The sequence below is a fragment of the Leucopleurus acutus genome, assembly GCF_964270905.1.
Source record: "Leucopleurus acutus genome assembly, chromosome: 3".
Taxonomy (NCBI): Eukaryota; Metazoa; Chordata; class Mammalia; order Artiodactyla; family Delphinidae; genus Leucopleurus; species Leucopleurus acutus.
This window is the reverse complement of record NC_139145.1, coordinates 13,187,472-13,213,545: the sequence shown is the minus strand read 5'-3', so window position 1 is coordinate 13,213,545 and position 26,074 is coordinate 13,187,472. Positions and strand designations below refer to the sequence as shown.

Genomic DNA, 26,074 nt, shown 5'->3' with positions numbered 1-26,074 from the left:
GGGAGTGAGTCTTTAGCTTCTGAGACTGATAACCCCCGATAAACTGGGAAGACCAATGTGACTGTCAGCTGAAAAAGTTGAAGGACCTTGAAAAAGTTCAAGGTCAAAGGTCTGCCAACTTCAACGAAAGCCAGAACAAAATTTGCCAGACCTTCACTTCCTGGCCAGACTTTTCACACTGATCACCTATCAATATGTTCTATATAATTTCCGATTTTATTTGGCTTATTTGTAACATGATGTCCTAAATTTGATTATTTCCAACACAAATTTCTGCGTGAAAACAGAGCTCTTCAAAACAGAAGGCTGGGGCTTCCCTGGTGGCGCAGTGGTTGAGAGTCCGCCTGCCGATGCAGGGGACGCGGGTTCGTGCCCCGGTCCGGGAAGATCCCACATGCCGCGGAGCGGCTGGGCCCGTGAGCCATGGCCGCTGAGCCTGCGCGTCCCGAGCCTGTGCTCCGCAACGGGAGAGGCCACAACAGTGAGAGGCCCGCGTACCGAAAAAAAAAAAAAAAAAAAAAAAACAGAAGGCTGCTATGTGTGGCTTTTTTTTTTTTAAGCAAGTCATTTGATTTAAGGAAAAAAATTTAGCTGCGAAGTAATCACAGAGAATGAATTTCATTCCTCTGTCTTACAGAGAACTAACGGCCATGGAAGTGGGTCACAGAGTGGGGGAAAAAGCTCCTTTATGGAATGTTAAACATCTGTGCACAAGGCCTGGGTTCTCCAGAATAAGCAGCGTGCAAATGAGGCACGCAAAACCTTTCCACGCCAACTATGCTGCATAAAGATTCCATACTGGAAAAGTTTCACATAAGCTATTAGTAACTTACAACCCAAAGAAATAAAGCATCATTTCTCCTTTTTCAAGGTAAGTTTTACCACCTTTTATTTATAAAACATTTGGGGGATTAAGAAAAGAGCATTGTGTTTTTGGCCAGACTCTCACTGGCCTCGGGCTTCCTCCAGCACTTCGGTTTGTCCAAAGGAAACGTCTCTGGGTACCTGGGGTCGGGGAGGAGGGGGTGGAAGGTGCTCGGGGAAAACCAGACCGATCCCACCGAGAAGCATGGGAACATTTTTCAAAGAAAATTAGACAAATGACCACGTCTGTAGACATTTGAGCTTTTAAATGTTGATTTAAGTAGAAACAAGGTTTTACCAGTCATCTTTAGCTGGGGTGGGGATGATTAAAGTTCATTCCTCTTGTGGAATCCTTTGAAGATATTTTCTCTCCCACCAAACCTGCCCATCATCTGCTCATCCTCATCTTCCTCTCGGGCCTTCTTCTCTTCTTCCTTGGCCTGTATGGCATCCATCTCCCTTTCTGGGCCCTGGAGAAAGAAACAAAGACCCCGGCAGCTGGGGATTATGCTTCCTGTGGGCTGATTGGGTGTCAGCATGCAGCCTGCCCCTGCCTTCTAGAAGCCTCCACACCAGCTGGGGGTTGGCTGAAAAAGAACCCCCCAGTAATCAGGTCCCAATTCCTGGAACCTGTAAATGTAACCTTATACCTATGGGGAAAGGGTCTTTGCAGATGTGATTAAATTAAGCATGTTGAGATGAAGAATTTCTACTGGATTATCAGGTGGATGCTAAATTCTATCATAATGTTCTCATAAGAGAGGGGCAGAGGGAGATTTGACACAAACAGAGACAGAAGAGGAGAAGGACCTGTGAAGATGGGAGCAAAGATTAGAAAGGTGCGGCCACAAACCAAGGAGCACCAGGACCCATCAGGAGCTGCAAGAGGTGAAGTAAGCGTTCTCCCCTAGAGCCTTTAGAGGGAGCAAGGCCCTGCTGATGCCTTGATTTCAGCCTATTGATACTGATTTTGGAATTCTGGCCTCCAGAATTGGAGAGAATACATTTGTGATGTTTTAAGCCAGCAAGTTTGTGGTGATTTGTTATGGCAGCCCCAGGAAATGGATACACCCTCCTTCTTCTATTCCCAGAGCACCTGGGCCGGTCCCAGGTGAATGAGTAATGAGAAGAGGACTCAGAGCCTGAATGAGCAATTCCAGACATGTGTGATTAAAAGAAGGGTTAGATGAGTGAAGACACGTCAAGAAATGTCCCATAGTCATTCCTGAAAAAAGAGTTTAGGAAGGCTTTGCTGCAGAAATCAGATTCAAGAAGAAATGGCTCGGGACGTTCCTGGTGGTCCAGTGGGTAAGACTCCGCGCTTCCAGTTCAGGGGGCCCGGGGTTCGATCCCTGGTCGGGGAATTAGATCCCGCATGCATGCCGCAACTAAGAAGCCCGCCTGTCACAACTAAGACACGGTGCAGCCAAAATAAATAAATAAATAATTTTAAAAAAAGGAAAACAGAAGAAAGGGCTCATGAGAAAATCACTTAGTGATAACCACCTTTCATCAGTGGAGGGGAAATTTTCCCCTGAAATGCCTTAAAATGTTCAATTTTTTTTTTTTTTTTTTTTTTTTTTTTTTTTACGGTACGTGGGCCTCTCACTGTTGTGGCCTCTCGCATTGCGGAGCACAGGCTCCGGATGCACAGGCTCAGCGGGCTCAGCCCATGGCTCACGGGCTCAGCCGCTCTGTGGCATGTGGGATCTTCCCGGACCGGGGCACAAACCCGTGTCCCCTGCATTGGCAGGCGGACTCTCAACCACTGTGCCACCAGGGAAGCCCTCAAATTTTAAGCACCTGCTTTGCAGTTGGTCCCAGTGTGACGGACATGACATGGAAGACGCCTTATCAGTGAAAATAAGGGAATGAGGAGATTTTGATTAAAAGCAGGAAGATGTTTTGTGTATCACCCTTAACTTAAACTCACCGGCATGCAATTTAACAACCCAAAGTTTCTGGCTAAAGCAGTGTGGAGGGTCCTCCAAGACCTTTCTCTCTCAGTCATGGCACTCCCAGAAGACACTGACCACTCTCTCCTTATGGGTGAGCAGCGCCACCATTTAGTTATTGGCGCTTCGCAACATGAGAAACAAAATGTTTATGCCCATTAAAAGCATACATTTTAGTGTCAGTACTCTAGCTCCAAAGAGTTATAAATGAATTTGTACTGATGCAAGATATTTTATCTTCTTTATGTGAAGGCAGAGCTAAGTTTTTAAGTTGGTTTCTCAGGATAGGGGCCTCAAAATACACACTAAAAAAAATAATAATACAGGAGTGCTTCACACTTGAGGGAATAGAAAGGCAAAGCACAGAGTGCTCAAGGACACTTACAATGCACTTATCTGACAAAGAACTTGACAGAATATATAAAGAACACCTACAACTAAATAAGAAAAGGTCAAATAACCCAATGCGAAAGTGGGCAAGCGACATAAACAGGCTGTATCAACCATATGTTTCTCTTGCTTTGATATCTGGGGCCTTGCTGACCCAGGAGGGATGGCTCCTCCAAGGGGGCACATTCTTAGAGATAGTAAATGCCAAAAAGCACTCTTTTCATATGCAAACTACATTCAGAGCTCACATCCCTAACGACCTCCACTACTGGGCTCAATTCAGGGCTGATTTCTCCTTGCCTTAATTACCCCACAGTCAGGTACTAGACAACCAGTACCCCAGAGCCCACTGAAATTCTTAAAACTAGCCAATCCTAAGCCTGCTTATCCAGCTTCATCTGTTCCTTCCTGCAAAAAACCAAAACAAACTTTTTTGCCTACATCTTCCACACTCTCCCTCTGCCACCTGACCAAACCTGGTGCTTCCCCATGTGGCCCTGAATGGCATGGCGTGGCCCCTCCTCTGGGGATCTGTAAGTAAAATAAACCATCTTTTTGATGGAGGTCATCTCCTGATCTGCTGGCCTCACCATACCTGAATAATAACAAAACTTACATCTTAAAACACAGGTATTTCACAGAAAAGGATCTCCAAATGGCCACAAAAGCCATGAAACAGTACCCACCTTCATTCGTCATCAAGGAAATGCAAACAAAATCAGAGATACCACTACACACCTATAGAAACCCACAGTCCCCAGTGCTGGTGAGACTGGAGAGACTGAAAAACAGTGCAGCCCCTCTGGAAACAGGTTGGCAATTTCTCATAGAGTTAAAGATACACCATACAACTCAGCAACCCCCTCCTGGGTATTTACCCAAGAAAAATAAAAGCACACGTCCACACAAAAAAACTATACGCAACATTGATAGCAGCTTTGGTCATACTGTTAAAAACTGGAAACACCCCTGGGACTTCCCTGGTGGTGCAGTGGTTAGGACTCCACTGCTGCCACTGCAGAGGTGCGGCTTCGATCCCTGGTCAGGGAACTAAGATTCCGCATGCCCCGTGGTGCAGCCAAAAAAAAAAAGAAAGAAAGAAAAAAAATTGGAAACAACCCAAATGTCCATCAGCTGGTGAGCAGGTAAACTACTCAGTAATAAGAAGATACTACTAATAAGAAGAAACTACTGAGTGAACCTCAGCAACACGGAGGAATCTTGGAGATACTACGCTTGGCATGAGAAGCAGGCTCAAAAAGACTCCATACTATATGATTCCATTTATATGACATTCTGGAAAAGGCAAAACTATAGGGACATAAACAACAAGGACCTACTGTATAGCACAGGGAACTATATTCAATATCTTGCAATAACCTATAATGGAAGAGAATCTGAAAAAGTATATATATATTCTGAATCTGAAAAAGAATATACATTTATAACTAAATCACTTTGCTGTACACCTGAAACTAACACAACGTTGTAAATCAACTATACTTCAAAAATACTATAAGGACGGATATCAGATCAGTGATTGCTGGAGTAGGGGAGGGCTTGGTTACAAGGAGACTTTTTGGGGTGGTGAAACTGTTGTACATCTTGATTTTTAGTGGTGGTTTCATAACTATATGTGTTTGTCAGAATTCATAGAACTGTACATTTCACAGTATGTAAATTATACTTCAATAAAACTGACTCATCAACAACAACTGACAGTAATACCTAGCATGGCCAAAGATGCGACACAATTGAAATTCTCGACGATGAGGAAGGGAATGTAAACAGGATGACACACTGAAAACGTTTGTGTAAGAACTGGTGACCCAGCCTGTCCACTCCTGGGCATGTGTCCATTGAAAGACATGTACAGGAATGATGGGAACAGCTTTATCCATGAGGCCACAAACTGGAAGCATCCCAAAGCTGCATCCACAGAGAATGGATACATACCTTCTGGAATATTCACAAAGGAAGAACAAGCTACTGCTGTATGCAAAAATATGAATGAACTTCGCAACACTACCTGAATGAATAAATAATGGGTAGCTACATTTACATAAATTTCAAAAGGAGTCAAATCCATCTACAGTGATGGAAGTGGAACCATCATTCCTTTGGGGGTGGGTGCTTGCTGGGAGGGATCGTGAGGAGGTTCCTGGAGCTCTGGCGACCTTCTGTATCTTGATCTGGGTGGGGTGTTCATTAGTAGAAATTCATCAAGGCTTTTCCTATATGTGAGACTTAAGTACAGAAATAACTGAATTATGAAAGAAAAGTTCATTGTGTTCATTGTACCTTGGTTTCACCCCAGGTGGCCTTGCCAAAATTCTCAGCGTACTCTTCATCATCTGTGATCAGGAAGTTATCGAAGATGGTTCCGGATCTCACCTGTGGATGAAAATAAGGCCTTTGTTACTGATGTGAAAAATGAAACTTTCCACAAAATAAACAGTTGTGATTTGCTCAGTACTGTAACAGTGATTAGCTGTCAATAGTAGGACATGCAGATACCCTTTTCTAGAATATCTATTCCCTCCAGGGCACTGGTTCTCAAACTTGGCTGCATATGGGGACCACCAAGAACATTTAAAAAAACTCCTGATGCCTGGTCTTACCCCCAGGGATGTTGATTTAGCTGGTCTGGGGTACCACCGGGGCACTGAGACTTTCAAGAACTCCCCAGTGACTCGAGCATTCAGCGATGTTTGAGAACCGATGCTCGAGAACCTTCCTGTGCAAAGTGTGAGCCATGGATGGGCAACATCAGCACCACCAGGGAGCTTGCTGGGGATGCAGAATCTCAGGCTCCACCCTGGACATGCTACATCTGAATCTTCAGTCTTATCCTAAAGCTGACGGGCACCACAAGGTCAGCTCCAGGCAAATTCCCAGGGAGCAGCAAGGCAGACAAGAAGTACCCAGGGCAGGAAGGATGTCCATTTTGTCTATGACTGTATGTCTTGGGTCCAGGTAGGGGTGCCCGGCACACAACAGGAGCTCAAATACTAGCTATGTGAATTAAGGAGTTTAGGCTGAAGTCCAGAGTTATTAAACTAAAGCGAATTTAAAACCAAGTGACCTGCCAAAGCTCCAGTCCGATGGCACCAATGTTCTCAAATTCTGAGAGGTCATATTCCGTCAAATAATTGGTGTTTTTCATCTTCTGATGGAGCCAAACATCTTTGTCTATGCCCTCTGGTTTCAGGCCATCCTGCAACAACAAACTGTATGTGGTCGACCCTGGGGACACGGGTGGGGAGGGGGCTGGAGGGAAGAAGATGCCACGCACTTGGTATGGAGGCTTCTGCAGCATCGGCGCCTGCCAGTCCCCATCCAGTTCGGTGTTCCAGTCACTCGGCTTGCTGGCCCTGGCATCCAGAAAGTGCTTCTCCCAGTCCTTAAAATATGTGTAGGGGGAAAAAATTTAGATTCTCAGATTTGAGAAAGGAAATTCTTAACTCCCAAGAGGCAGGGGCAGACCTGTGACCCTGGTTGCACTTTTCCCCGTGTCCTCCTCCATTTGATGGTCGAAGGGCTAAGTGCTGGGGTTCCCTCCCTCACCGGGGGCTTCAGGACCACGCACTGCCTGCTTTTTCTCCCTAACCGCACCTATGATGACAGCACTCTTCCCATGCTGTTGAGAGGAACGGTGCTGTGGAAAACTTGAAATAGTGGCCAAAGTTAAAATGATGGGGCAAAAAGTGATGTTGGGAAGACGGGCCATATTTACTGCTGATTAGGTTAAGTCTGTACTTCTACATCATGGTCATATATGGACTGTTCCAGAGAGAGGCTGGACAACTAAGGAATGTCCCAAGATTTACCTGAGGACTGCTGGGTAGCAGGAGAAAAGCAGTTGTATTATTCAGCCCTTATATATATACTCACACTATACACATATATATATAACACAAGGGACTTCCCTGGTGGTCCAGTGGTAAAGAATCCGCCTTACAATGCAGGGGACGCGGGTTCAATCCCTGATCAGGGAACTAAGATCCCACATGCCATGGGGCAACTAAGTCCGTGTGCCACAACTACTGAGCTCACGTGCCTCAACTGGAGCCCATGTGCTGCAACCTAGAGAGCCCACGTGCTCTGGAACCTGCGCCCCACAGCTAGAGAGAAGCCCGCACACCACAACGAAGAGCCCGCACGCCACAACTAAGACCCGATGCAGCCAAAACAGTAATAATAAATAAAATAAATAAATAAATAATAAATCTTAACAAATAAAACACACGTATACACATACATATATACACACATACACATATATACATATTTCTACACATGCATATATACACATGTCTATGTGAAGGTGACTTAATAGGTGTTGAATACATTTTTTTTGTTTTTTTAAATGGAGTTTTCTTTCTTTTTCTTCCTCCCTCCCTCCCTCCCTCCCTCTCTCTCTCTCTTTCTCTCTCTCTCTCTCTCCTTCTTTCTTTCTTTCTCCCTTCCTTCCTTCCTTCCTCCCTCCCTCCCTCCCTCCCTCTCTCTCTCTCTCTTCTTTCTTTCTTTCTTCCTTCCTTCCTTGCTTTCTTTCTTTCTTTCTTTCTTTCTTTCTTTCTTTCTTTCCTTCTTTCTTTCTTTCTTTCTTTCCCCACCACACGGCTTGAGGCTTGCAGGATTTTAGTTCCCCAACCAGGGATCCAACCCATGCCACCTGCAATGGAAGCAGTGGAGTCCTAACCATTGGACCGCCAGGGAAGTCCCAAATAAATATTTGTTGAATAAATGAATGGATGAGAAAAATTTGCTCTGGATTAATAATAATTCAGATAAACACATCAAAGCATAAAAATGGTGTACAATGATGTTTTCTCTTTCAGAATAACTGAGAAATAGTAAAAGTGTTGCACTGAGACTGTGGCTTTTCCACGTTACTCTAGAACTTCTCAACGATGGCACATGGGAGTTAATCATCTCTCCTACTGCTCTTTGCCCCGACCCCAACTGGCAACAGGTGAGCCGGTCTTGTGTTGGGATCCAGGAAATGATTACAACTCAGTCAGTAGCCGACTCTTTATAATCAGGGTTATCACATGGTAACACCATAAAGAACCACACTGTTTAGGAGATCACACAGAACTGAACATATGGACAGAACACGGCCAGTTTGGGAACGAGCTTTCTGAAAGGATGATTTGGCTCCTCTGGGGACCTGCCTCGTGTACACCCGGCACCAAGGCACACCTGCACTGCTAGGATGGCATCCTTGTAGCCCAGAGGCAGCCAGGATTTCAGTCCTAAGACCCGTATCTCCTGAGCTTGGGAGCCTCAGCGTCAGTTTCTTTGCCATTCTGTACCTTGTTTAAAGTAAATGCTCTTTCCAGGTGAAAAACTACTTTTTTTACTTTGGTTTGAAGGTAAGAAAGGGAGAGTAAAACTTCCCGCCTTTTTTCTTTTTCTTGAGAAATGATGGGGAAGCCTTATATGATTGGGATTTTACTCTAATCTGAAGACATTCTCATTGATTGGACACATGGATTCCAAATTCATGGAAGTTTACTTTTGATCATCTATGAAAGAAAAGGGTTGCCAAATAATTTAAGTCTAAACAAGATGCCATTTTAATTTCATAATTACATTCCGTCTGTGATGAAGCATTTGACTATTAGACAGCAATGCCACTAGTATTTTAAGTTGCCAGAAATTAATTGTAAACATCAGTTACAGTACTCTCAGTTATGGCAAAGACAATTGTCTTAAGATAAATAGCTTACATTTTGGCATAATGTTTGGTGTACAAAGAAAAATGTTACAACAATGACTAACGTAAATGGAAAAAAAAAAAGTAGCTTAATAGCAGGTTGAGTTCCCCAAAAGATTTCTCAACGTCCTAAGTCTCAGAATCTGGGAATGTGACCTTATTAGGAAAAAAGGGTCTTTGCAGATGTAATTAAGGTAAGGATCTCTAGACAGTTCATTCTATAATTCTGGATTATCCAGGTAGGCCCTAAATCCAATAACAAATGTCCTTATAAGAGAAAGAAGAGACACAAAAAGAATAGAATGCTATGTGGAAAAGGAGGCAAAGATCGGAGTGATGTGTCTACAGCCAAGGAACGCTGGGAGTCACCAAAAGCTGGAAGAAGCGAAGGATTCTCCCCTAGATCCTTCAGACGGAGTGTGCGGCCCTGCTGATTTGACTTCTGGCTTCAAGAAGAACTGAAAGAATGCATCTCTGTTGTTTCAAGCCCCCAGTTTGTGGTCCTTTTTATGGCAGCCCTAAGAAACTAATATATACCTGTTACGATAATTGATTCTTGGTTGGCAGTCACACGTATGATGCTCAAAAATACTTATGCTCAAATGCAGAATGACAAGAAAATCATTTTTATAAAGGTTGCTGATACATTTTCCTTTTTAAAAAAAAACAATGGTTACAAAAACAAACCCTACTTGCTGTCATCTCAGATATTTTAACTCTTTCACAATACCTTGAAGTGTGCAGCCTGTGTGCCTGGTCTCAGCATGTATGCTCTGAGGAGGGCACTTTGATTGTTCTAATGCTGTCATCATGATTCCCAGCCATGCAGCAATTGTACGGTACTTGGGTACTTACGAACTACACTTGTACGCTTTCTAGCAGTTCTGCGGGAAAAATCCACACCTGGGATTTGCCCTCTGTAGCCTGGTCCCAGTCCTTAGACTCTGCTGAAGCCTTCTCCATTTTCTTCAGTGATGTGAGCTGCCAGTCATACTCTATGCTGCCGGATTCAATCGACTGACCATCAATTCTCACTTCGTAAGTGAGGTCTGGTCTTAAAATCAGAGTGTAGAGGTGTGTGAAGCCATCAACCTGAATGTTTTGGGGGAGAAAAGGAAAAGAATAAGACTCTTAACGTTTCAAGGCAGGTCTAGATATGCAGCATAAATCGTCATGGGTCAAAGCCTTGTTGTAAACAGAAAGCAGAGACGTTCTAGAAATAGGGGTTGACTTGACAATGAAAGGGTGTCCTACAGAAGACTCACCCCTTTGTAGAATACTTCCTCACTACTGGCAGCCTTCTCTTGAGTGGCTGATTCCCTTTTGTGCAAAGACAATGGCTTTCACCTATAATCCCCCAGGCAGTTATGATGGGGTGATTGGTGTAAACCGAGGGACCAGTGCATTGTTGGACTTAAGAAAAGTTATATGCAAAACAACTTCTGGCTCTGCATTCTGAAAGACACCAAATGAAGCCCACTCTATTTCTCAACACAAGAGAGAATTTTTAACTCTCTGTGTTGTCCAACAATTTAAGCTTGGGGAGGGCAGGCCTGGTGCGCCTTTTGGTCATGGTTAAAGCCCCAGGCTGGACACAAGGAAAGCATTTAACATTCAATAAAGGAGGGCTGGGGACTTCCCTGGTGGTCCAGTGGTTAAGACTCCACGCTTCCACTGCACGGGGCACGGGTTGGATCCCTGGCTGGGGAACTAAGATCCTGCATGCCACACAGTGTGGTCAAAAATAAATAAATAAATAAAATAAAAAATAAAGGAGGGCTGGAAGGTGGATGGGAGGGTGTCTGGGGAGGCTGGGGGTGACCAGGACGTATCTGACTGTCAGCAGCAGAGGGGACCCCTGCACCATACCCCAACAGCAGCAGCATCACTGGGGGAACATGGGCAATGCCCATTCCCAGGTCAGCCCCGAACTGCTGCATCAGAGCCTCGTGGACCCTCTGGCCACTTTCATAGTCCCTCCAGTGTTTCTGACGCTGCTCAAGTTTGGGAACCACTGCCCCAGTATAAAGGCTCTGTCAGGAGGAGTCTCTCCCTGCTAAGAACCCAATCAAAACGTCTTTTCAGTACCCCTCTGCTCTGCCACACCGCAGACAATGACTCTGTCCCGGGACCAGTATTACAGCCTACTCTGTGTCCCCCTCAACCCTTGTAGCCCACCGTGACAGCTGAGTGCACTATTCTCCAAACACTTTCCCCCTGCTCTCTGCCTGCCTTTGTCTCCACTTGTCTTTCTTAATTCAGACTTTGGGCTTGCTGGCCCCATGGCTGGCACCCTCTGGGATTTGTCCACCGGCCCAGAGCCTCCTGAGGGGTAACATCGACACCCACACATATGCAAACAGCTCCAAGCCAACATCTTTAATCCCAACCATCAGCCGAGTTTCAGACCCAAAGTTTCCAACAATTTATTCGACACCTCTACCTCGATGTCTGCCTGGATTTCACAACCAACTGTTCTAAACATGACCCCTGAGTCTGCCCTGACCCCTTTCTTGGCCTTTATTTCCTCTCCTATTTAAGAGCAACGCCACTGAGAGTCATCATCCATACCCTCAGCACCCAGAATCCAAACATCATCAAGATGTGTGGACCCTACACCTGAATCATCTGTCAAAACGCTCCCGTGTTCTGCATCCCGCTGAAGCCTTGACCTAACAATCTGACCCATCTCCCTGTCTGTTGATCGCCACCCCTTCCTCCCTAGAACATCCGAGGTCTTTTTTTTTTGGCTGTGTCAGGTCTTAGTTGCAGAGTGCGGGCTCTTCCTTGCCGCGCGCAGGCTTCTTTCTAGTTGTGGCATGCTGGTTTTCACTTTGCTAGTTGTGGCACTCAGGCTCCAGGGTGCGTGGGCTCTGTAGTTGTGGTGCGCGGGTTCTAGAGTGCATGGGCTCTGTCGTTTGCAGCATGCAGGCTCTCTAGTTGAGGCTCGTGAGCTCAGTAGTTGTGGCGTGCGGGCTTAGTTGCCCCGCAGCACGTGGGATCTTAGTTCCCTGACCAGGGATCGAACCTGTGTCCCCTGCATTGGAAGGTGGATTCTTTACCACTGGACCACCAGGGAAGTACCTTTTTTTTTTTTTTTTTGGTAGGTCTTTTTTCTTTCCATCCTCTTTTGTTCTCTTCTCTTGTGGTTTGATGACCATCTTCAGCGTTGTGCTTGGGTTGCTTTTTCTTTTTTGTGTGTGTATCTATTGTAGTTTGGGGGTTTGCTGTTCCCACGAGGTTTTGATATAACAGACTATACATGTACAAGGTTGTTTTAAGTTTCTAGTCTCTTTCCTGCCTAGAGGAGTTCCTTTAGCATTTGTTGCAAAGCTGGTCTGGTGGTGCTGAATTCTCTTAGCTTTTGCTTGTCTGTAAAGCTTTTGATTTCTCCGTTAAATCTGAATGAGAGCCTTGCTGGGTAGAGTGTTCCTGGTCCACTCCCTTCTGGCTTGCAGAGTTTCTGCTGAGAAATCAGCTGTTAACCTTATGGGAGTTCCCTGGTATGTTATTTGTCATTTTTCCCTTGTTGCTTTTAATCATTTTTCTCTGTCTTTAATTTTTGTCAGTTTGATTACTATGTGTCTCAGTGTGTTTCTCCTTGGGTTTATCCTGCCTGGGACACTCCGCACTTCCTGGACTTGGGTGGCTATTTCCTTTCCCAGGTTAGGGAAGTTTTCAACTATAATCTCTTCAAATATTTTCTCGGGTCCTTTCTCTCTCTCTCCTCCTTCTGGGACCCCTATAATGCGAATGTTGGTGCATTTAACATTGTTCCAGAAGTCTCTTAGGCTGTCTTCATTTCTTTTCATTCTTTTTTCTTTATTCTGTTCTGCAGCAGTGATTTCCACCATTCTGTCTTCCAGGTCACTTATCCATTCTTCTCCCTCAGTTATTCTGCTATCAATTCCTTCTGGTGTATTTTTCATTTCAGTTATTGTATTGTTCATCTTTGTTTGTTCTTTAATTCTTATAGTTCTGTGTTAAACATTTCTTGCATCTTCTCAATCCTTGCCTCCATTCTTTTTCAAAGGTCCTGGATCATCTTCACTATCATTATTCTGAATTCTTTTTCTGGAATTTAGTTGTTTTTCTGGGGTTTTATCTTGTTCCTTCAGCTGGGACATAATCCTCTGCCTTTTCATTTCATCTATCTTTCTCTGATTGTGGTTTTCCTTCGGCAGGCTGCAGGATTGTAGTTCTTCTTGTGTCTGCTGTCTGCCCTCTGGTGGTTGAGGCTATCTAAGAGGCTCGTGCAAGCTTCCTGATGGGAGGGACTGGTGATGGGTAGAGCCAGGTGTTGCTCTGGTGGGCAGAGCTCAGTAAAACTTTAATCCACTTGTCTGCTGATGGGTGGGGCTGTGTTCCCTCGCTGTTGGTTGTTTGGCCTGAGTAGGCTCTCTGGTGGGGCTAATGGAGGACCCTGGGAGGGCTCACGCCAATGAGTACTTCCCATAACTTCTGCTGCCAGTGTCCTTGTCCCTGCAATGAGCCACAGCCACCCACCCCCTCCTCTGCAGACCAATCAACATTAGCAGGTAGTTCTGGTTCAGTCTCCTATGGGGTCACTGCTCCTTCTCCCGGGTCCTGGTGCGCACAAGACTTTGTGTGTGCCCTCTAAGACTTTGTGTGTGCCCTCTGGAGTCTCTGTTTCCCCCAATCTTGTTGAAGTCCTGCAATCAAATCCCACTAGCTTTCAAAGTCCGATTCTCTGGGGATTCCTCCTCCTGTTGCCAGACCCCCAGGTTGGGAAGTCTAACATGGGGCTCAGAACCTTCACTCCAGTGGTGAACTTCTGTGGTATAATTGTTCTCCAGTTTGTGAGTTGCCCACCCAGCAGTTAGGGGATTTGATTTTATTGTGATTGCAGCCCTCCTACCGTCTCATTGTGGCTTCTCCTTTGTCTTTGGATGTGGTGTATCTTTTTTGGTGAGTTCCAGTGTCTTCCTGTCGATGATTGTTCAGCAGTTAGTGGTGATGCCAGTGTTCTCGCAAGACGGAGTGAGTGCACATCTGTCTACTCCGCTATCTTGAACCAATCTCCTGAGGTTTTTTTTTTAACAATGCAGCCCAGACCTCCTCCTTGAAAATCCTTGAGGGCTGACCACTGCGTTTCTTTTACAGCATTGCAGAGTGAATCGGAGCCCCAAGAAGATAACCTTGCTCCTCACCGAGGAGTCTGTGATGCTGACTAGCTGCTATGATCCAAGGCTCCAAGGTTCCTTCAGCAGACTTGTCTCTTATTTTTCTAACAGGCTGCAGAAATACCAATACCCGTCTGAGGGAGTTGTGGGCCTGCCAGCGCCACTCAGGGCCCCACAGGCTTGCTGCCCGCAGGTGACCGAGCTCTGGCCTCCCAGGCACAGTCCAGGCCAGACCTCACAGCCTCCATCTGGTAGTGTCATCCCCTTTCTCTCCTGCATGCCTGAGCTGCAACTGAACAAATGCTCGGGAATCATATCATGAAGACTGGTCCTCTGGTCCAACACTAAGATGGAGGAGGAAGACTTGGATTTTGAGCTCCCCTCCATGCTCAAGGGAGGGGTGTCAGGCCTCTGAGTACATGGGGGACCTGCTGATCCTTTAGAACCATCAAGTCAGCAGGCAGGACCCGGCGAGAAACCATGCTGCCAACAGAGACTCACTGGGGCTTTGTGAGGGTGCCGAGCGCCCCCTGCTCAGGTCGAGACTGAATAAAGGACAGTTACGGAGGCTTCCGCTCCTTGCTGTCAATGATCTTGAAATACACTGGCCTCCTGCCCAGATTCACAGAGGCTATGGGTGCTGGGGATGCCTCGGGGGACAGGTCCCTGCTTCCTGGTGCTTACCTTCAAAGTGTGGGGGAATGAGCTTTAGGGAGTGTACTTCCCCTTCACAGCCCCACACACCAGGGACTTAATGCAAGCTGCCTCTTTGGAGAAGCCCCGGGTAGGGCCATTGAGTTATAAACAGGCCCTAAGACCTAAAATGTCATTTTCACAGGATCCCCTGGGTAAAAATGTAAAGCATGTATGCATTCATTTTAGAAATATTCCCATTTTAAATTGTTTTGGTATTTTGAAGATTAATTTCACCAGAATTTTTTTTCACCCTGAATATTTCATTCCTTAATGATGATGGGTATAGCTGAAACGTGAGCATCCTGTTGTAACCCTTATGGGGCATTTTATAAATCAACGTCACGGCTCACAGTGAGAAGTGTACCCTCCCGGTGGGTAAAAACTTTGGAAACCAAACCAATCAAAGTGGTGGACAAGTGTCTCTAACAGGCCTGCTAAACTGGAAAGCAGGGACAGGACAGACAAGGCCCATCCATAGTTCACTTAAATATTTTAAGGTCAAAACTATTTTCTGTAAACTTACGTTATTATCTGGCAAGAGTTAACATGATCACTGATTTGAATATGAAAGAATTTACCTTACACCTGATTGATTTCTTGTTTGAGTGATACTGATTCTTGAAATGTAAAATAACATGAACTTTCTTGACATCAAATCCACAAATATCGGGTCCTACAAAAAAATATATTAACTGCTCTCAATTTCCTTCTGTCATGCATCACCACAGGATATCCCCAACCATTCTCCTGAAATAATATACAAGGCACAGGAAGCTTACATGTCTGGGAATAATCAGATGTTCTTGTGGAGATATTTAAACGGATGGTGACACTCAGTTCAGGTCACGGTCAGTGCAGCCACTTTGGATTGGAGTGTAAGCCAGAATGTGAGGAAGAGAAGGAAGGTCTAACAACACTCTAGTAAGCGTTCTCCCATGTGCTGTCTGAGCCTCAGGCCCTCACTCTGAAGCTCTGACCAAGGCTCCTGTACCCATAGGAGGGCTTCAGAGCTGGACTGACTGGCTCCAATCCCAGTTCTCCTTCACTGTTGAGATATATTTGCAACTAACATATTCACCTCCCATGCCTCAGGGTCCTGGTCTGTAAAATAGGGGTGTTAATCTTGACTTCACAAAGCTATTTTGCCAATTCAAGGGGCTAATGTATGTAAAGCTTTTAGTATGGCAATGCTCAATATTTGTTGTTATTATTGTTATGCTCCAAGACAACACACATACGTATATATATATTTTCTTAAAGATAACACCACATCTTAAGCAAAAAAGAGGTTATAATCAGTATGTACTTTCCAATGAACTGTGAAATTTATAAAGAGTTCTATTCAAAGTTAATGATTTTTGCTTTTGACAAAATTCAACACCCATTTATGATAAAAACCTTACAGAAAGTAGGCATAGAGGGAACTTCCCTCAACATAATAAAGGCCATATATAACAAACCCACAGCCAACGTTGTTCTCAATGGTGAAAAACTGAAACCATTTCCTCTAAGATCAGGAACATGACAAGGTTGTCCACTCTCACCACTATTATTCAACATAGTTTTGGAAGTTTTAGCCACAGTAATCAGAGAAGAAAAAGAAATAAAAGGAATCCAAATCAGAAGAGAAGAAGTAAAGCTGTCACTGTTTGCAGATGACATGATACTTTACATAGAGAATCCTAAAGAGGCTAGCAGAAAACTACTAGAGCTAATCAATGAATTTGGTAAAGTAGCAGGATACAAAATTAATGCACAGAAATCTCTTTCATTCCTATACACTAATGATGAAAAATTTGAAAGAGAAATTAAGGAAACATTGCAACAAAAAGAATAAAATACCTAGGAATAAACCTACCTAAGGAGACAAAAGACCTGTATGCAGAAATCTATAAGACACTGATGAAAGAAGCTAAAGATGATACAAACAGATGGAGAGATATACCATGTTCTTGGATTGGAAGAATCAACATTGTGAAAATGACTCTACTACCCAAAGCAATCTACAGATTCAGTGCAATCCCTATCAAACTACCAATGGCATTTTCCAGAGAACTAGAACAAAAAATTTCACAATTTGTATGGAAACACAAAAGACACCAAATAGCCAAAGCAATATTGAGAAAGAAAAATGGAGCTGGAGGAATCAGGCTCCTGGACTTCAGACAACACTACAAAACTACAGTCATCAAGACAGTATGGTACTGGCACAAAAACAGAAATATAGATCAATGGAACAGGATAGAAAGCCCAGCCCAGAGATAAACTCACGCACATATGGTCACCTTATTTTCGATAAAGGAGGCAAGAATATACAATGGAGAAAAGACAGCCTCTTCAATAAGTGGTGCTGGGAAAACTGGACAGCTACATGTAAAAGAATGAAATTAGAACACTTCCTAACACCATACACGAAAATAAACTCAAAATGGATTAAAGGGCTTCCCTGGTGGCTCAGTGGCTGAGAGTCCGCCTGCCGATGCAGGGGACACAGGTTCTTGCCCTGGTTCAGGAAGATCCCACATGCCATGGAGTGGCTGGGCCCGTGAGCCATGGCCGCTGAGCCTGCGCATCCGGAGCCTCTGCTCCACAATGGGAGAGGCCACAACAGTGAGAGGCCTGCGTACCGAAAAAAAAAAAAAAAAAAAGGATTAAAGACCTAAATGTAAGGCCAGACACTATAAAACCCTTAGAGGAAAACATAGGCACAGCACTCTATGACATAAATCACAGCAAGATCCTTTTTGTCCTACCTCCTAGAGAAATGGAAATAAAAACAAAAATAAATAAACAGGACCTAATAAAACTTAAAAGCTTTTGCACAGCAAAGGAAACCATAAACAAGATGAAAAGACAACCCTCAGAATGGAAGAAAATATTTGCAAATGAAGCAACTGACAACGGATTAATCTCCAAATTTTACAAACAGCTCATGCAGCTCAATATCAGAAAAACAAACAACCCACTCCAAAAATGGGCAGAAGACCTAAATAGACATTTCTCCAGAGAAGATATACAGACTGCCAACAAACACATGAAAGGATGCTCAACATCACTAATCATTAGAGAAATGCAAATCAAAACTACAATGAGTTATTACCTCACACCAGTTAGAATGGCCATCATCAAAAAATCTACAAACAATAAATGCTGGAGAGGGTGTGGAGAAAAGGGAACCCTTGTGCACTGTTGGTGGGAATGTAAATTGATACAGGCACTATGGAGAACAGTATGGAGGTTCCTTTAAAAACTAAAAATAGGGCTTCCCTGGTGGCGCAGTGGTTGGGAGTCCGCCTGCCGATGCAGAGGACACGGGTTCGTGCCCCAGTCCGGGAAGATCCCACATGCCGCGGAGCAGCTAGGCCCGTGAACCATGGCCGCTGAGCCTGCGCGTCCGGAGCCTGTGCTCCGCAACGGGAGAGGCCACAACAGTGAGAGGCCCGCGTACCGCAAAACAACAACACCAACAACAAACTAAAAATAGAACTACCATACAACACAGCAATCCCTCTACTGGGCATATACCCTGAGAAAACCATAATTCAAAAAGAGTCATGTACCACAATGTTCATTGCAACTCTATTTACAATAGCCAGGATATGAAAGCAACCTAAGTGTCCATCAACAGATGAATGGATAAAGGAGATGTGGCACATATATACAATGGAATATTACTCAGCCATAAAAAGAAACAAAATTGAGTTATTTGTAGTGAGGTGGACGGACCTAGAGTCTGTCATACAGAGTGAAGTAAGTCAGAAAGAGAAAAACAAATAGCGTATGCTAACACACATATACGGAATCTAAAAGAAAAGGTTCTGAAGAACCTAGGGGCAGGACAGGAATAAAGTCGCAGACGTAGAAAATGGACTTGAGAACACGGGGAGGAGGAAGGCTAAGCTGGGAAGAAGTGAGAGAGTGGCATGGACTTAAATATACTACCAAATGTAAAATAGATAGCTAGTGGGAAGCAGCTGCATAGCACAGGGAGATCAGCTCGGTGCTTTGTGACCTCCTAGAGGGGTGGGATAGGGAGGGTGGGAGGGAGATGCAAGAGGGAGGAGATATGGGGATATATGTATAGTTGATTTACTTTGTTATAAAGCAGTAAGTAACACACCATTGTAAAGCAATTATACCCCAACAAAGATGTTAAAAAAAAAGTTAACGATTTTTAAATTGCCACGTAAGTTTCAGTCACTAAGGAAATGGAATGCTGTAGGACACTGTATTCCCGGCTCAGAGACAAAGAAGTTCTGAATATTCTAAGCAAGGTTTACAGGAGGGATCTGGAAAATCTGTGAAACCTTCTGAGACTGTTTGGAATTACCCTGCTGCGGCTTCATTGACTTTAAGCCATAGGAATGTACTAAAGTATCTGCGTGTCTTTCTGTCTCAGACAGAATTCCACCACATCCACTGACCCAGGCCTGCACCCACCCCTGTGAACAAACCCTGTGTAAACACAAGCAGATGACTGTGACTTCTTCTAGAACTTGCAGTGATGAACCTCCAGATTAAATAAGAGAGATCTAGGCTGCACATAATTACTTAAAGAGTATTATGAATTTGCCAGAGTAGATGCGACGTTTTACTTGGAAATACCATCTACGGAACCGACAAAGAACACCACATCTACCTCCTGGTTGAGTTCCCGGAGGACGCGTGGTTTATGTAATTTCCTTTTTTGTCACTGCTGGAAAACATTCCAGTTCAATTTTTTAAAACAAAAGCTATGTAAACTATTTGTATGAAAGTCTATTATCTCAGGATTGAAACATGAAATTTATTTTTCCTTCGAAATTGGTCAGAATTTTCCTCTCTATTCCTAAGCACCTACACACTTTTACTATTAAATTCAGCTTCAGAATGTGCCCAGATCTGACCAGAAAAATCTGGACATTTTCCATTAACAGAAATCATAAAATAGTTATGCAGTAATGGAATTTTGTGAAGAATGGGGCAGGCAGATGGGCTCTGAAATCGGGCTGACCTGCCTTTGGGCAAGTATTTTAATCTTTCTGACCCTCAGTTTCCTTATTTGCAAAATGGGGGCTGTGTTACCCATTTCCTAGGGTTTTACACATAATCTAAGATTGCATGGGTAAGGCCCCTGGCAAGGGCCCAATAAAACATATTTCTCTTTTCCTCTTCAACACTAGCAAGCTGCTCTCAAACCAAAGGAAAGAGCTGAGAAATCACAGGAAGTGTTCGAATACTGACACAATGGGTTTGGGTAAAAAGTAACTGATTTTGAGTTAAAAGCAAAATAATGCGGAAAATTTATATATATATATATATATATATATTTTTTACTCCAACATACGCTGCTTTGCAATTTAAATGTAGCAGACATGCTGTGTATATTTTAAAGTAGTGGTTATCTTGTTTACTAAATCTAACTAAATCAAATATTTGTGAAATCATCTCTAATTCAATAGGTATTACTTTTTTGCCAGATATCTCTGCCATCCTGTTTTAAGAGAATAATAACCATAACCAAAACATTTAAATTTATTTTTAAATCTAAATAAAGACCTTTTCCATTCCAGATTTTAAATTCAAGAGTAAATGTGAGGGTCTTCCCTGGTGGTGCAGTGGTTAGTAGTCTGCCTGCCAGTGCAGGGGACACAAGTTTGAGCCCTGGTCTGGGAGGATCCCACATGCCGCAGAGCAACTAAGCCTGTGTGCCACAACTACTGAGCCTGTCCTCTAGAGCCCAAGCCACAACTACTGAGCCCACATGCGGTGACTACTGAAGCCCACGGGCCTAGAGCCTGTGCTCTGTAACAAGAAAAGCCACCGCAATGAGAAGCCCACGTACCATAATGAAGAGCAGCCCCCGCTCGCTGCAACTAGAGAAAGCCCGCACACAGCAATGAAGACCCAATACAGCCATAAATAAATAAATAAATATTTTAAAAAAGAGTAAATGTGAGGCGTGGTAGGTAGAGAGAACTCTGGGCAGGGAGTCGGGGAGTGCGCAATCTGTGGAAACTTTGGATCAATCTAATGCTGTGTCCTTGGAGAAGTTGCCTCAGTCTCCAAAATGACAGAGCAGAATTAGATCTAAATCTAATAAGTAATCTAATATGTAATAAAATAATATTCTTTTTACTTCTACGATAACATCAAGACCAGTTGTATATAAATATAAGGACAGCAAAACTAGGTGTCTGAAGCCTGATCCTGATCACGAAAAAATTTAAAATAAGCATGGGAAAACGTCACATGAGAGAAAATAATTTTAAAGAATAAGTCCCCAAATCTGGATTATAGATGGATATTTTAAAAATACATTTTCATCCTTAAAGCTTTTTCTTTTCCACCTTTTTTTTTACTGTGGCAAAATACGTACAACACAAAATTTACCATCTTAGCCATTTTTAGTGTACAGTTCAGTGGTATTAAACACATTCACATTGTTAGGCAACCATCACCACCATCAATCCCCATAACACTTTTCATTTTGTAAAACTTAAACTCTATACCCATTAAGCAATAACTCTCCATCTTTCCTTCTCCCCAGTCCCTGGCAACCATCATTCTACTTTCTACCTCTATGAGTTTGACTACTCTAAGTATCTTCCACCAAAGGGGAAATCACAGCTTCGGAGGGGCAGGTACTTAGAGAATCCATCTTCCTGAGTCACCTCTCAGCAAACCCTACTTTCAAGTCCCTGGATATCCTGTCTCACTTCAGCTTTAGTGTGAACAGGATGTGTAAGACATGGGGACACTGAAATGGGAGGGCAGGACAGTGCCACCAAAATTGTGCCCCAGCGCAGCTCACCGAATGACCCGCCGACACCAAGGCTGTCCTGGGGAGTTGGCTGCTGCCTGAACGTGGTTCTGGCAAAGAAAGAGGTGAGATGGGCTTTTAGGCTGTGACAGCATTAAAAATCATCAGCCATGGAGTTCCTTTGTCATGCAATTCCCAAACCCTTTTAATTTATTGAGGCAAAATTCACATCACATAAAATCAACCATTTCATTTATTTATTTTCTTTCTTTCTTTCTTTTTCTCTCTTTTTTTGGTTACACCGCACAGCTTGCAGAATCTTAGTTCCTCAACCAGAGATGGAACCTGGACCCTTGGTAGTAAAAGCGCAGTCCTAACCACTGGACCACCAAGGAATTACCTCTTAAAAAATATATATATATATAGTTTAATTTTTATTTTATATTGGAGTATATTTGATTTACAATGTTGTGTTAGTTTCAGGTGTACAGCAAAGTGATTCAGTTATACATATATCTACTCTTTTTCAGATTATTTTCCCATATAGGTTATTACAGAGTATTGAGTAGCGTTCCCTGTGCTATACAGTTGATTATTAAAACCAACTTGTTGATTATCTAAAAACCAACCATTTATTTATTTATATTTATTTATTTATTTTTGGCTGTGTTGCGTCTTCATTGCAGTGCCCTGGCTTTCTCTAGTTGTGGCGAGTAAGGGCTACTCTTTGTTGTGTCGCACGGGCTTCTCATTGCGGTGGCTTCTCTTGTTGCAGAACACAGGCTCTAGGCGCACAGGCTTCAGTAGTTGTGGCACGTGGCCTCAGTAATTGTGGCTCACAGGCTCTAGAGCACAGGCTCAGTAGTTGTGGTGCATGGGCTTAGTTGCTCTGTGGCACGTAGGATCTTCCCGGATCAGGGATCAAATCCGTGTCCCCTGCATTGGCAGGCGGATTCCCAACCACTGTGCCACCAGGGAAGTCCCAGTTATTGAAATTTTGATAGGGATTGGGCTGAATTGCTTTGGAACTTGTAGATTGCTTTGGGTAGTATTGACATTTTAACAATATTAAGTCTTCCAATCCACAAACATAGGATGTGTTCCCATTTATTTATGTCTTAATTTCTTCTAGCAATAGTGTATAGTTTTCATTAGACAAGTCTCTCACTTCCTTGGTTAAGATGATTACTAAGTATTTTACTCCTTTGGATGTCATTGTAAATGACATTGTTTTTGTAATTTCCTTTTCAGATTATTCATTGTGTATAGGAATGCAACCGTTTTGGGTTTTATTTTTTAACATGTTGACTTTGTATCCTGTTACTTTGCTGAATTCATTCATTAGTTCTAACAGGGTTTTTCTGTGCAAGCTTTAGGGTTTCTACATATCATATCATCTGCAAACAGATAATTTTACTTCTTCTGTTCCAATTTCTTTTCTTTTTCTTGCCTAATTGCTCTGGCTAAAACTTCCAGTACTATGTTGAATAGAAGTGGAAAAACAGGTGTCCTTGCCTTGTTCAGATCTTAGAGGAAACACTTTGAGTTTTTCTGAGTATGTTCACTGTGGGGTTTTCATATATGCCTTTTATTACATTGAATTAGTTTCCTTTTATTCCTAGTTTGTTGAGTGTTTTTTTAATCATGAAAAGGTGTTGAATTTTGTCAAATGCTTTTTCTGCATCAAATGTGATGATCATTTTTCCCCCTTCATTCTGTTGATGTGGCATATTACACTGATCTTCATATGTCAAACCATACTTGCATCCTAGGAATAAATGCCACTTGGTCATGTTGTATAATTCTTTTAGTATGCTGCTGAATTCTGTTTAGTAGTATATTGTTGAGGATTTGCATCAGTGTTATCTTGTGTGTCTTTGGTTTTGGTATTAGGGTAATGTTGGCATCATAGAATGAGTTAAGAAGTGTTCCCTCCTCTTCAATTTTTTGGAAAAGTTTGAGAAGGATTGGTATTCTTTCAATGTTTGGTAGAATTCACCAGCGAAACCATCCGATTCAGAGCCAGCCTTCCTTCCTTCCTTCCTTCCTTCCTTTTCTCTTCCAGTTTTATTGAAATATTATTGCCATACAGAACTGTATAAGCTTAATATACACAACATAATGATTTGACTTACACATACCATGAAATGATGACCACAATAAATTTAGTGAACATCCATCATCTCATATAGGTACAGAATTTTAAAAAAAGTATTTTTTCCTTGTGGTGAGAACTCTTAGGATTTACTCTATCAACAACTTTCATATATAACATACAGCAGTGTTAAGAATATTAATCATATTGTACATTACAACCCTAGTATTTGTCTTATAACTGAAAGTTTGTACCTTTTGACCACCTTCATCCCATTCCCCCTCCTCCATGCCCACCTCTGGTAACCACAAATCTGATCTCATTTTCTATGAGTTTGCTTGTGAAGTATAATTGTCCTAGAACATTATGTTAGTTACTGGTGCAGAAAATAGTGATTCAATATTTTTATACATTACAAAATTGTCACCATGATAAGTCTAATTACTTTGTTACCATACAAAGAAGCTACATTATTATATATGACTATATTCCCCATGCTGTACATTTCATCCCTGTGGCTCACTTATTTTGCAACTGGAAATTTGTACCTCTTAACCTTCATCACCTACTTTACTCATCCTTTCACCCTCCTCCCCTCTGGCAACCACCTGTTCTCTACATTTATGACTCTCTATTTTGTTATATTTGTTCATTTGCTTTGTTTTTTAGATTCCACATATAAGTGAAATCATATAGTATTTGTCTTTCTCTGTCTGACTTATTTCACTTAGCATAAAACTCTCTAAGTCCATCTGTGTTGTCACAAATAGAAATATTTCATTCCTTTTTATGACTGAGTAATATTCCATTGTATATATACATCTTCTTTATCCACTCATTTATTGATCGGCACTTATATTCCTTCCATATCTTGGCTAATGGAAATAATGCTGCAATGAACATAGGGGAGCACATATCTTTTCAAATTAGTGTTTTTGTTTTCTTTGGAAAAATACCCAGTGTGGAATTGTGGGATCGTATGTCAGATCTATTTTTAATTTTTTTTAATGAACCTCCATCCATTTTCTATAGTGGCTGCACCAATTTAAATTCCCACCAAAAGAGCACAAGAGTTCCCTTTTCTCCACACTCTCACTAACACTTATTTGTTGTCTTTTTGATAATAGCCATTCTGACAGGTGTGAGGTGATATCTCATTGTGGTTTTGATTTGCATTTCTCTGATGATTAGTGATGTCGAACATCTTTCATGTGTCTTTTGGCCATCTGTATGTCTTCTTTGGAAAAATGTCAATTCAGGTTCTCTGCCCATTTTTTAATTGGGCTTTTGTTTTTGATGTTGAGTTCTATGAATTCTTTGTTTATTTTGGATATTAACTCTTTATCGAATCTATCATTTGCAAATCTCCTCTCCCATTCAGTAGGCTGCCTTTTCATTTTGTTTGTGGTTTCCTTCACTGTGCAAAGGCTTTTGAGTTTGATGTAGTCCCATTTATTTATTTCTGCTTTTGTTTCCCTTGCCTGAGGAGACAGATGCAAAAAAAAAAATTGCTTAAGCTGAAGTCAAAGAGCATAATGTCTGTTTTCTTCTAGGAGTTTTATGGTTTCAGGTTGTAATTTAAGTCTTTAATCCATTTTGAGTTTATTTTTGTATATAGTGAAAGAGTAGCCCAGTTTTCCCAAAACTATTTATTGAAGAGACTGTCTTTTTCCCATTGTAAGCTTTTGCCTTTTTTTGTTGTGGATTAATTGACATATATAAGCATGGGTTCATTTCTGGAATCTTTATTCTGTTTCACTGATCTATGTGTTTGTTTCTGTGCCAGTACCATACTGTTTTGATTACTATAAGCTTTGTAGTATAGTTTGAAATCAGGGAGTGTGGTATCTCCATCTTTGTTACTCTTTCTCAACATTGTTCTGCCTATTTGGGGTCTTTTGTGTTTCCATACAGATTTTAGAATTATTTGTTCTCGTTTGTGAAAAATGTCATTGGTATTTTGATAGGGATTGCATTGAATCTGTATATTGCCTTGGGGAAGATGGATATTTTAACAATATTAATTCTTCCAATCCATGAGGTATACCTCTCAATTTGTTTGTGTCATCTTCAATTTCTTTCTTCAGTGCCTTATAGTTTTCTGAGCACAGGACTGTTACCTCCTTAGTTAGATTTATTCCTAGGTATTTTATTCTTTTTGATGCAACTGTAAATGGGTTTGTTTTTCTAATTTTTCTGATAGTTTGTTGTTGGTGTATGGAAAGAAAAGATTTCTGTATATTAATTTTATATCCTGCAGTTTTACTGAATTTATTAGTTCTAGTAGTATTTTGGCAGTGTCTTTAGTATTGTCTATGTATAGTATCATGTCATCTGCACACAGTGACAGTTGTACCTCTTCCTTTCTAATTTGGATTTCTTTTATTTCTTTTTCTTCTCTGGTTGCTGTAGCCAGAACTTCCAATACTATGTTGAATAAAAGTGGCAAGAGTGGACATACTTATC

The 26,074-nt window shown here is 42.4% G+C and overlaps 1 protein-coding gene across 1 annotated transcript in view; it reads right to left on the bottom strand.

The window, feature by feature from the left end:
* Positions 1 to 1,190: 1,190 nt before the first annotated feature.
* CALR3 (calreticulin 3) overlaps positions 1,191 to 26,074 on the bottom strand; it is a gene marked incomplete at both ends in the record, with an annotated part of 31,078 nt that continues 6,194 nt past the window's right edge. The window contains 6 exons of the mRNA XM_082835796.1: positions 1,191 to 1,334; positions 5,511 to 5,603; positions 6,295 to 6,426; positions 6,505 to 6,612; positions 9,835 to 10,023; positions 15,350 to 15,444. Of these exons, the coding sequence (XP_082691922.1) occupies positions 1,191 to 1,334; positions 5,511 to 5,603; positions 6,295 to 6,426; positions 6,505 to 6,612; positions 9,835 to 10,023; positions 15,350 to 15,444 (761 nt within the window). The remainder of the gene's footprint in view (positions 1,335 to 5,510; positions 5,604 to 6,294; positions 6,427 to 6,504; positions 6,613 to 9,834; positions 10,024 to 15,349; positions 15,445 to 26,074) is intronic.